Raw genomic sequence first — 13,376 nt, 5'->3', positions numbered from 1 at the left:
ATACTCTTAAATGTCAGGTCTATGAATTATTCTCAGTCCTCATCAATCTCTTCTGAATTCATCTATGAATTTGTAGCAGGCATTTTGGCACTTATAGCAAATGTCTCCTATGATGTTACGTTATTTCTATCCATTAGTTGAAATTCCTACCCTGTTTGAAAATTAAGTAATAAATACCAATTCAGGGAATTCCCTGGCGGGCCAGTGGTTAGGACTCCTTGCTTCCATTGCAGGGGGCACAGGTTCGATCCCTGGTTGGGGAACTAAGATCCCACAAGCCGCACGGCGAGGCCATATGTAAATAAATACATACATACATACATACCACTTCAAATAAATCGAGAGAGAGGAGCAGTAGGTACAAATTATCTAACCCAGGCAACATCTTAACTTTCCCTTCTTTTATCCCCCATATTGAGTCAATTGTTATAAAAACTTTTACCTTTTAAATATCTTGAGTCTTACCCAACTGCTTTTTCTTTAGACCAGGACATTTCTTGCCTGGATTGCTGCCACAGCATCGTAAGTGGTCTCTCAGTCTCTAGTTTTCTTCCACCCACCCCTTCCTCATTTCATTCTCCACACAGCAGCCATAATGGTCTTTCTAATATAGAAACTGTCATTTTACTGAAGTACTTAAAAGCTTTATAGTTGCTCCTAGGATAAAGTGTAAACTCAGTCAGCATGGCTTGTGAGACCCCAAGGGTGAGTAGTGAAATGGGAAGGAAACAGTGTTTCAGGCCTAGGGAAGAGCATGTTAGAACCCTGAGAGGAGGATATAGAGATTCAGTTACAAAGTTGGAGTTCTAGGAAGGGAATAGAGAAATCTGAATTTGGAGCCCTGAGCTGGGACTCCATTCTTGGAAAGACCTTTTAAACCTTGTCAGTGAATCAAGACATTACAGTAAGAGGATGGGAATTCATCCTCTGAATTAGGTACCCTGCAGTGGCAACTATTAAACTGAATTGTAACTGTTTTGTTTAATCGTTACCTCCATTAACTGGTGATGTGATCCCTGCCCAATTCCTCAGGCTTATCTCCTGCCTTCCCTTTCTACTCCTTAGCTGCTACCCAATCCCATGCCCCACCCCTTCACCCCCAACAGCAATGTACACACACAGTCCTCCAAACATACTGAAGTTCTGCCAGGTGCTCTTTTATCCCCTGGTCTTTTTCATCACCAGTCTCTACCCCTTGCCGTCTTCCAGCTAAATTTTGACTATTCCTCAGATCTCAGCCTAATCCTCACTTTGTTCTAGACTTCTTTCTTTGACGTCTAGACATCAGAGGTTAGGTTAAGTGATCCTGCTATGAACCTGTGATCGCATAGTCTGTGTTTTTCTCACATTATACTTATTATGATGTTTAATTTCAGCTTCCCTCAGACTCCAGTCACTTGAGAGCAGGAACTTGGTTTACTGGTACATCCCTAGTACCTGGCACATGGACACTAAAAAATTCAGATACTGAGAATGAGTCGATGTTCTGGGAGAATGAGGGGTGATTTCTTCTCTTGGAAATTTTAAGTCCTTAAATGTCTATTATCTCTGATCTTCATCGAAATCATTCTTTCTAATGACCCAAGTCTACTTTTCTTTAGGTGTGATGACCTGCATCAAAATTGGATTCTCTTGTCTTTACTTCTCACAGTTTTCTATAGCTGTTAGTGAGGAGAGGGGATCAAGGATGGGGGGGTGCTTCCAAATGGGCTAACTTCAGTGGGTGGAGGTGCCTCCTCTTGCACATTAACTTGAAATCAAGAAACACATCTGGGGCTTCCCTGGTGGTGCAGCAGTTGAGAGTCCGCCTGCCGATGCAGGGGACACGGGTTTGTGCCCCGGTCTGGGAAGATCCCACATGCCGCGGGGCGGCTGGGCCCGTGAGCCATGGCCGCTGAGCCTGCATGTCCGGAGCCTGTTGCTCCGCAACGGGAGAGGCTACAACAGTGAGAGGCCCGCGTACCGCAAAAAAAAAAAAAAGAAAAAAGAAACACATGTGGCTGAACTTTCCCATTTTGCCTGCCATGGAAAGCAGAAGACGGGAAAAATACAGCATTTTTTTACCTGCAAGCTAGTTTAGTTATTGTATTGTGAGAACATATATGAAACTACTCATGTTGTTGCATTAATTTTAATGTATTTTAACTAATTCTACTTCAGTTTTGCTGTGAGAGAGGCAGGTTGATAGTGAAAAGAGCACGACACGGCATTAGATATTGGAAGACAGGGTTTTTTCTGGCTCTGCTCTTTCTTAACTGTGTGACCTCTACTTTTTGATACTTAGTTTCCTAATCTATATAATTATTTACATAATTAAAATTCGTCACAAAATTTTATGAATGAAATGTGATGATGATGCATTAAAAATTGTAGAATGTAAGGTTCTATGCAGATGAGTTAATTTTTATTAAAATTATTTAATTATGCTATGTTCACTGATTCATCGTTCTAGACAATTTAGTCTTCTGAATTATCTTCTCTACGAAACTTCCTGAAATCTGATGTTTCTGTTTTATTTCCACAGTACTGAAGATTGGTAAAAAACTCTATGAGGGTAAAACAAAAGAAGTCTATGAATTGTTGGATAGTCCAGGAAAAGTCCTCCTGCAGTCCAAGGACCAGATTACAGCAGGAAATGCAGCCAGGAAGAATCACCTTGAAGGAAAAGCTGCAATCTCAAATAAAATTACCAGTTGTATTTTTCAGCTGTTACAGGAAGCAGGTGAGTGGCTCTCCCAGTAGCCTCCCCCTTCATGTTCTTTCTCACATATACATACTGGTCCTTTTCATCAGGAAATGACATTATTTGGATAAATAAGATGTTGATAACCAGTTGATTTTTTTTTTTTCAGTTGTTATAGGAAGCAGGTAAGTGACTCCCCCTACAGCCTCCTGTACCACTCTGATCTCTTTAATGGGGAGATGGCATTATCTGGTTTAACAACATGTTTGGGGATGCCTCACATGCTAAACTTATTTAAATTAAACCAGAAACTTAAATTTCACTGTAACACTTTACTTGGTTTGGAATTACTTAAGTAGTATCATTCAGTTAGTTAAAAGGAATCTTAACAGTTTGCTACAGTCTTTGTCTGGCATGTATTTCTGCAGCTTTCCTCTGCTAGGACATCTTAGGAGAGGCTTACCTATGAAGGAACTTAAGGAACTTAACCTGTGAAAGAAGCACATTCTGGTGTTTGGCAGCTCTAATTGATGAATTGAAATTTAGTCCCTAAAATTCTATATAAATTTGCTCCACCCATTGGAGATTATACAGAACTTCAAATCCCTCTTCTACTTGAAAGCCCTAAAAAGTAATTGAATACTGCAACCACGCCTTCTCATCCTGCCATACACCAAGTGAGAGATTTGGACTAGATCAAGATCTGCAGGGTTACCTCCTGCTCTAAAACTGAATGAAGACGATTTCCAATAGAGAAATCTATTCAAAAAATGAAATTCAGATCAAAACATTCTGTGGAGGGCGTTTGGAGTGAAAGAAGGGAAATTAGGATAACGGTTTTTCTGCAGGGATTCAGGCAAAAGCTGATTGGTCTGTAGTGTATAAAATCTCAGCTAGCAAAAGATTTGAGCTCTTTGCCTACAGTGTAAGAGACCCTGTGCCTTGGATCATTCAACGTGTGAAGCCTCCAGTTCCTTATCTGTAAAGTAAAAGCTTTGTTCTTTATCATTCCAGTTCTAATTTTACAGTTTAATATCATTGTCTCCATTTACTTCCAATATTCCCAGTTGCCCTCACATTTCTTAGATTTTCCAGTAAGCATTAATCTTAATTATTAGTAATTAAAAATTAATTAATTACTCTTTCTTAAATCCAAAGGGGAATTTAATACCTTTGTTTCCAGTGAAGATAGATATGCCTTCCACAAAATAACAAGGTAATTCAAGTTAAACCCATTCCGTCAATACAGAATAGGTTCTTGGGTAGTTTTGCCTCTTCCAGAGTACCCTGTTTCACATTTTTAATTAGTGTGTAAAAAATATGTTTACTTGACAACCTAAATTGTCATCCATATCATAAATCCCTCTATGCACTGAGGGTGAAAATATTGCTGTAAATTTAAAGCACCTCCCTCAGTTCATAAATAATACAACCCAGGATTTTTACTTCAAGGCCTCCTTGATTGGTGGTTTCCCAATGACTGAGTAGATTTCTAGAGAGAGCATCAAACTAATATTAGGTTTCTTTTGCAGTACAAATAAGTGCTCCATTTTTTAACCTCACAAGTTGTTTCCTCCCCATACATATTAAAATGGTTTATAGTTGCTAACACTGTAAGCTGTTAACAATACAACTAGCTTCTGTGTCCCCATAGTAATTGTACCCATCTATGGGATCATATATATGCATTTAAGTAATGGGGGACAAGTACAGGCCCAAGTTTTTATTTGCTTATTTAATAAGGCACCTATTCAGTGTACTTGCCAAGGCTTAAGGACAGGTGAATTAGGGTGATCCAGTTTTGACTCTCAAAGTCCTGCATGCAGCTGGGAAGGTTGGTCATCCATGTGAAGTACTCCAGCAGTCATCTATTTGGCACACTTAACATAGCTAAAACTTACTGGGTTCACAAGAAATGCTGAAAGGTGTTTTCCAGGTTTTATATACTGTGGAAAATCTAAGGTTTTAAAAATTCTTAAACAGATGATTAGTTTTAGGGTATGGATTAAGAGTTCTGTTAAGCCTTATATAATTTTTACTTGCTAGTAGTTAAATGCTATGTCTAGTTGACCATCAGTGGTCTATTTAAAACTGCTTTCTTGGGGCTTCCCTGGTGACGCAGTGGTTAAGAATCCACCTGCAGGGGACATGAGTTCGAGCCCTGGTCCGGGAAGATCCCACATGCCACGGAGCAACTAAGCCCGTGCACCACAACTACTGAGCCTGTGCTCTAGAGCCCGCGAACCACAACTACTGAGCTCACGTGCCACAGCTACTAAAACCCATGTGCCTAGAGCCCATGCTCCACAACAAGAGAAGCCACCGCAATGAGAAGCCCGTGCACCGCAATAAAGAGTAGCCCCTGCTCGTCGCAACTAGAGAAAGCCTGTGTACAGCAACGAAGACCCAATGTAGCCAAAAATAAAATTTAAAAAATAATAATAAATAAGTTTATTTAAAAAGTAAAATAAAACTGCTTTCTTTATAAACAGGCATATATTCCAAATTAAGATATTTCTAGAAATTCGAATGGAAAAAGCACCAGAATGAGAATCAGTAAATCATAATTCTAGTTTTCTCTTTGTCACTCATGAGCAAACTGTAAAAGACTGTATTACACATGCTGTACCTGAATTTTGAAGTTCCTGAATTTAGTCTCATTACCAAAAAAATCAAAATTTAACCTTTTAAGTTTCAGTTCCCTCCTGCACAGAAACACACTATGATTACATTTTGGTGTGATAGCAGTGATATGACTAACAGTCTTGGCAGCTGTTAAACCACAGGTGGGGAGCTGGGCAACCTTAATAGAGGGATGGCTCCAGCGCTGTCATACTTGGCCATTGTAATTCAGGATGTGAAATGACATTTACATTTTCTTAGTAGTCTTGATAGGAGTTTTGAATTTTGTAAACAACTGAGACTAATGGGAGGATTTCTTTTTCTCACCGTATGAAACCATGGAATTTGCTTTAATGATTAACACGTATATTAGAAGCAATCATTATATCATCTAAACTGAATCTCTTTTTTCTTAGTAGCAATTTTTTTTTGTTTTAATGTACAAGATCATTACCATAAGTTGATTCTGTGGTTTTGATTCCCTTAGATATAGGGGAGGACTTTCCTCTGAGTAACAGTAACTGTTGTGTATATTTGAACAATAGATTTGGATACTAGTCTATCAAGCTTGATAGACAACTGAGCAAATATGACTACTAGGTAACAAACCTAAAAAAGAAGAGCTCTTGGGCTTCCCTGGTGGCACAGTGGTTGAGAGTCCGCCTGCCAATGCAGGGGACGTGGGTTCGTGCCCCGGTCCGGGAGGATCCCACGTGCCGTGGAGCGGCTGGGCCCGTGAGCCATGGCCGCTGAGCCTGTGCATCCAGAGCCTGTGCTCTACAACGGGACAGGCCACAGCAGTGAGAAGCCCACGTACCGCAAAAAAAAAAAAAAAAAAAGAAGAGCTCTTAAACCCAGACATGTACTTACCACCTCAAGTTAAGGATTGATTTAAATCATCTGCCTGCCCATGAGCCCAATCATTCATTAAAGGTTAAAATGGCCTAAATATTGACACTTTTAACATTCTTTCCCGGAGTTGCTGTTCGTGCAGCATACAACAATTTATTTATTTATAAATTTATTTATTTTTGGCTGCATTGGGTCTTCATTGCTGCACAAGGGCTTTCTCTAGTTGCGGCAAGTGGGGGCTACTCTTCATTGCGGTGAGCAGGCTGCTCATTGTGGTGGCTTCTCTTGTTGTGGAGCACAGGCTCTAGGTGCGTGGGCTTCAGTAGTTGTGATGCATGGGCTTAGTTGCTCAGCGGCACGTGGAATCTTCCCAGACCAGGGATTGAACCCATGTCCCCTGCATTGGCAGCTGGATTCTTAACCACTGCGCCCCCAGGGAAGTCCACAATTTATTCTTTTCCCTGTTTTAATTGCATCTTCCTGGTCAAACCCAGAGGGAATGTGGAGAAAACAGTACAGGTTTAAAAACTGGATAGTGCATTTCAGGTCCAGGCTCCATTACGGATTGGCAGCATGACCTAACTTGTTAAGTTACTTAACTGCTGTGAACCTCTACTTCTTTCACTATAAAATGTGAATAATAACGCTACCTCAAAAATTTTATGTATGGTTAAATGAGATAATATGTAAAACACTTCGGGGACTTCCCTGGTAGTCCAGTGGCTAAGACTCCATGCTTCCAATGCAGGTGACCTGGGTTCTATCCCTGGTCAGGGAACTAGATCCCACATGCATACTGCAACTAAGAGTTTGCATGCCGCAGCTAAAGATCCCGCCTGCTGCAACTAAGACCTGGTGCAGCCAAAGTAAATAAATAATTTTTAAATAAATAAATAAAACACTCAGCATGATGCAGGTTTTCCATAAATGTAGGTTCCCTTTACATGTGGATACATACATATGTACATACATAGATAGATACATACATAAGATCAAAGATCTTCAGTCCTTTCCTGATAAGAAAAATTTGATCTTATTAGAGGTTTAGTTGGGAATTGGAGGTACTAATATTGTAGCCTGAAGATGAGCATTATTATGTTAAACCCATGCAGGTTAGTGCTATGATGTAATAACACGTCTAGGAGAGGCAGTATAGCATAGTGGTTAAGTGAGCAGTGTAAAGAGTTCAGACAGTGTGGGTTAGAAACCCTGCTTTACCTAGTACTAGCTGACATAACTCCTGTGTCTCAGTGTTGTTATCTGTTTCACTGGATGAACATCATACCTTATCAAGTGCTATGAGGAGTAAGCAAAAAGAAAATAAATTTATAATGCCTGACCTAAAGTAGGTCTTGCAAATTGTGGTAAAATACACACACATAAAATTTACCATGTTAACCATTTTTAAGTGTAGGATTCAGTGCCATTCAGGTACACTGACAATGTTGTGCAACCATCACCACTATCAATTTCTGGAACTTTTTCATCATTTTAGACAGAACCTCTGACCCATTAAACAATAACTCTCCCCTGATAACCTCTATTCTACTTTCTGTCTCTATGAATTTGCCTGTTTTAGGTACCTCATATAAGTGGAATTATACAATTTTCACCTTTATTTCACTCAGCATAATGTTTTCATGAATCATTCATCATGCTGTAGCATATATCAGAATTCCCTCCTTTTTGTGACTGAATAGTAATTCATTGTATGTAAACTCCATTTTATCTGTCCACTACACTCATCTGTTGTTAGACACTTGGGTTATTTCCCCCTTTTTGGCTACTGTTAATAATGATACTGTGAACATTGGTGTACAAATATGTTTGAGACCTTGCTTTCAGTTCTTTTGTGTATATACGTAGAGTGGAATTGCTGGATCATATAGCTTATAATACATTGTAACCACTATAAGAGAGGTTGTTATTTTCCAAGGCCGCCACGTAAACTAGCTCTTTATCTTAGTTTTCCAGTAACAGTTTGCTTAAGAGTGAACAGAGGACGGGCAAATATTTTCTTCGCTCTTGGCCAAATTGGCCTCCATGTTCCTGCTGCTACCTGTTGAATGCTTTTTTCAAGGACTCTTTGCTTTAAATATTGAGAGAAAAAGGCTGTCCAGAATTTACGGCTGTATCTGATTATGATAAATAGATTAATATTTTACAAGGCCCATATAATCCCAGACCATAGAATGAGAATTCTGCCACCAGATCTGATTTAGAGATGATTTAGTGCCACTTAGTCATGTGCCTTGTGCAAAGTTAGGTGCACAGTGGCAGAGGAGATAGTATTTTTTGAACAAATGAATGATGGTAAAAACATTGGGACCCAGATTTTTTGATCCAGCTTGCCTTGCAACATTAACATGAAATATTCCTGAATATTTTGATAAGCAGTAGAAAGCCATATTAATACTTTTTTTTCCTACTTCTGCCTTTTTAAAAAAATTTACATTTGTTTTTGATAGTGCCATTTAAAGGTAATGCATTTGGCTACATAGGCTTTTTGTTTTGTTGTTTGTAAAGGGTAGAGTTTTATTATGCCTCAGATCTCCCTTTTTAAATACAATTTTAATGCTTTTTTTTCTTTTTGTCATCAATCTGTAGGTATCAAAACTGCTTTCGCCAGAAAATGTGGAGAGACAGCTTTCATTGCACCTAAGTGTGAAATGATTCCAATTGAATGGGTTTGTAGAAGAATAGCAACTGGTTCTTTTCTCAAAAGAAATCCTGGTGTCAAGGAAGGATATAAGTTCTACCCACCTAAAGTAGAGATGTTTTTCAAGGTAATTATTTTATACCTCCCTGTCTTACTATAACATAGCAATAAGTTTATTACAAAGTCAAAAGATTTAAATATTATCAAAGCTTTTGATACTACAGTTGTCATTCCAGAAATATTTGTCAAAAATGTACACTTTAATTAGCAATGATAATTCAGATTTTTAAAAGAAAACCTTTGAAAATCTGCTTATCTTATTTTGGACCAACGTGACTAACAAAATGAACAAATTAAAATTAGCAGTTACGAGTCACTGGGAGAACCTTTCACAGAAGCATGGAGTGACACTTTGTCCTCAGGAAAAGGTGTTTTTTGTTTTTGGAGGTGGGTTGTGGGATCTTAGTTCCCCAACCAGGGATTGAAGGCGTGCCCTAGTCCTAACCACTGGACAGCCAGGGAATTGCCAGGAACAGGTTGGTGGGAAGCCTGGGTGAAGAAAAGAAGATGAACACAAGAACCAGGTTCAAATCACCTGTACTCTTTGAACCCTATTAGGTGAAGCCAGAGTGAGGCCTTCACATAATGAGATTGAACTACCTGTTTTCTAAAAGGAAAACCAGTACAAAGATTAAAGAAAAAATTACTGTTATCTACAGTCCTGTGGCTGACAGGGTCTTGGTGCTCCCGCCAGGTGTCAGACCTGAGCCTCTGAGGTAAGAGAGCCGAGTTCAGGACATTGGACCACCAGAAACCTCCTGGCCCCACGTAATATCAATCGGCAAGAGCTCTCCGAGAGATCTGTGTCTCAGTGCTAAGACCCTGCTCCACTCAACGACCAGCAAGCTCCAGTGCTGGGCAGCCCATGCCAAACAGCTAGCAAGACAGGAACACAACCCCACCCATTAGCAGAGAGGCTGCCTATAATCATAATAAGTTCACAGACACCCCAAAACACAACACCAGACACAGTCCTGCCCACCAGAAAAACAAGATCCAGCCTCATCCAACAGCACACAGGCACCAGTCCCCTCCACCAGGAAGCCTACACAACCCACTGAACCAACCTGGGGGCAGACACCAAAAACAACAGGAACTATGAATGTGCAGCCTGTGAAAAGGAGACCTCAAACACAGTAAGTTAAGCAAAATGAAAAGACAGAGAAATACACAGCAGATGAAGAAGCAAGGTAAAAACCCACCAGACCAAACAAATGAAGAGGAAATAGGCAGTCTACCTGAAAAAGAATTCAGAGTAACGATTGTAAAGATGATCTAAAATCTTGGAAATAGAATGGAGAAAATGCAACAACTGTTTAACAAGGACCTAGAAGAACTAAAGAGCAAACAAACAATGATGAACAGCACAGTAAATGAAATTAAAAATTCTCTAGAAGGAATCAGTACTAAAATAACTGAGGCAAAAGATGGGATAAGTGACCTGGAAGATGAAATAGTGGAAATAACTACTGCAGAGCAGAATAAAGAAAAAAGGATGAAAAGAATTGAGGACCATCTGAGACACCTCTGGGACAACATTAAACACACCAAGATTCGAATTATAGGGGTCCCAGAAGAAGAATAGGAAAAAAAGGGGACTGAGAAAATATTTGAAGAGATTATAGTTGAAAACTTCCCTAATATGGGAAAGGAAATAGTCAATCAAGTCTAGGAAGTGCAGAGTCCCATATAGGATAAATGCAAGGAGAAACATGCCAAGACACATATTAATCAAACTATCTGAAATTAAATACAAAGAAAAAATATTGAAAGTACCAAGGGAAAAGCAACAAATAACGTACAAGGGAATCCCCATAAGGGTAACAGCTGATTTTTCAGCAGAAACTCTGCAAGCCAGAAGGGAGTAGCAAGACATATTTAAAGTGATGAAAGGGAAAAACCTACAACCAGGGTTACTCTGTCCGGCAAGGATCTCATTCAGATTTGACGGAGAAATTAAAACCTTTACAGACAAGCAAAAGCTAAGAGAATTCAGCACCACCAAACCAGCTTTACAACAAATGATAAAGGAACTTCTCTAGACAGGAAAAACAAGAGAAGGAAAAGACCTACAATAACACACCCAAAACACTAAGAAAATAGTAATAGGAACATACATATCTATAATTACCTTAAAAGTAAATGGATTATGGGCTTCCCTGGTGGCGCAGTGGTTGAAAGTCCGCCTGCTGATGCAGGGGACACGGGTTCGTGCCCCAGTCCGGGAAGATCCCACGTGCCGCGGAGCGGCTGGGCCCATGAGCCATGGCTGCTGAGCCTGCGCGTCCGGAGCCTGTGCTCCACAATGGGAGAGGCCACAACAGTGAGAGGCCCGTGTACCACAAAAAAAAAAAAAAAAAAAGTAAATGGATTAAATGCTCCAACCAAAAGACATAGACTGGCTGAATGGATACAAAAACAAGACCCGTATTTATGCTGTCTACAAGAGACTCACTTCAGACCTATGGACACATACAGACTGAAAGTGAGGGGATGGAAAAAGATATTCCATGCAAATGGAAATCAAAAGAAATCTAGAGTAGCAAATCTCATATCAGACAAAAATAGCCTTTAAAATAAAGACTATTACAAGAGACAAAGAAGGACACTACAGAATGATCAAGGGATCAATCCAAGAAGAAGATATAACAATTGTAAATATTTATGCACCCAGCATAAGAGCATCTCAATACATGAGGCAAATGGTAACAGCCATAAAAGGGAAAATCGACAGTTACACAATAATAGTAGGGGACTTATAACACCCCACTTTCACCAATGGACAGATCAACCAAAATGAAAATAAGTGAGGAAACACATGTTTTAAATGACACATTAAACAGGATGGACTTAATTGATATTTACAGGACATTCCATCCAAAACCAACAGAATACACTTTCTTCTCAAGTGCTGATGGAACATTCTCCAGGATAGATGATATCTTGGGTCACAAATCAAGTAAGTTTAAGAAAATTGAAATCATATCAAGTATCTTTTCCAACTACAATGCTGAGACTGGATATCAATTACAGGAAAAAAATTGTAACAAAATACAAGCACATGGAGGCTAAAAAATACACTACTAAATAGCCAAGAGGTCACTGAAGAAATCAAAGAGGAAATCAAAAAATACCTAGAAACAAATGACAATGAAAACACGACAACCCAAAACCTATGGGATGCAGCAAAAGCAGTTCTAAGAGGGAAGTTTATAGCAATACAATCCTACCTCAAGAAACAAGAAATATCTCAAATAAACAACCTAACCTTACACATAAAGCAATTAGAGAAAGAAGAACAAAAAAAAACCCAAAGTGAGCAGAAGGAAAGAAATCATAAAGATCAGATCAGAAATAAATGAAAAGAAATGGAGGAAATGATAGCAAAGATCAATAAAACTAAAAGCTGGTTCTTTGAGAAGATAAACAAAATTGATAAACCTTTAGCCAGACTCATCAAAAAAAAAAGGGAGAAGACTCAAATCAATAGAATTAGAAATGAAAAAGGGGAAGTAACAACTGACACTGCAGAAATACAAAGGATCATGAGAGATTACTACAAGCAACTATATGCATAAAATGGACAATCTGGAAGAAATGGAGAAATTCTTAGAAAGACACAACCTTCCAAGACTGAACCAGAAAGAAATAGAAAATAGAAACGGACCAATCACAGACACTGAAATTGTGACTGTGGTTAAAAATCTTCCAGCAAACAAAAGCCCAGGACCAGATGTCTTCACAAGTGAATTCTATCAAACATTTAGAGAAGAGCTACACCTATCCTTCTCAAACTCTTCCTAAATATAGCAGAGGGAGGAACACTCCCAAACTCATTCCGCAAGGCTACCATCACCTTGATACCAAAACCAGACAAAGATGTCACAAAAAAAGAAACCTATGGGCCAATATCACTGATGAACATAGATGCAAAAATCCTCAACAAAATACTAGCAAACAAAATCCAACAGCACATTAAAAGGATCATACACCATGATCAAGTGGGGTTTATCCCAGGAATGCAAGGGTTCTTCAATATATGCAAATCAATCAATGTGATACACCATATTAACAAATTGACGGATGAAAACTATGTGATGATCTCAATAGATGCAGAAAAAGTTTTTGACAAAATTCAACACCCATTTATGATAAAAACTCTCCAGAAAGTAGGCATAGAGGGAACTTACCTCAACATAATAAAGGCCATATATGACAAACCCACAACAAACATCGTTCTCAATGGTGAAAAACTGAAGCCTTTTCCACTAAGATCAGGAACAATACAAAGTTGCCCACTCTCACCACTATTATTCAACATAATTTTGGAAGTTTTAGCCACAGCAATCAGAGAAGAAAAATAAAAGGAATCCAAATCGGAAAAGAAGAAGTAAAACTGTCACTGTAGATGAGATGGTAGTATACACAGAGAATCCTAAAGATGCTACCAGAAAACTACTAGAGCTAATCAATGAATTTGGTAATGTTACAGGATACAAA

The 13,376-nt window shown here is 39.0% G+C and overlaps 1 protein-coding gene across 1 annotated transcript in view; it reads left to right on the top strand.

Moving 5' to 3' along the window:
- The window catches only part of PAICS (phosphoribosylaminoimidazole carboxylase and phosphoribosylaminoimidazolesuccinocarboxamide synthase), a 35,616-nt gene that overhangs the window by 8,579 nt on the left and 13,661 nt on the right, over positions 1–13,376 (top strand). Inside the window, exons 5-6 of the mRNA XM_027102860.1 lie at positions 2,525–2,722; positions 8,765–8,943. Coding sequence (XP_026958661.1) covers positions 2,525–2,722; positions 8,765–8,943 — 377 coding nt within the window. The remainder of the gene's footprint in view (positions 1–2,524; positions 2,723–8,764; positions 8,944–13,376) is intronic.

This window comes from Aethalodelphis obliquidens, unplaced genomic scaffold, assembly GCF_003676395.1.
Source record: "Aethalodelphis obliquidens isolate GAN/ISIS:26980383/991018 unplaced genomic scaffold, ASM367639v1 scaffold6, whole genome shotgun sequence".
NCBI classification, from domain to species: Eukaryota; Metazoa; Chordata; class Mammalia; order Artiodactyla; family Delphinidae; genus Aethalodelphis; species Aethalodelphis obliquidens.
The sequence above is the reverse complement of the archived record's forward strand: the minus strand, read 5'-3'. Positions and strand labels throughout refer to the sequence as shown.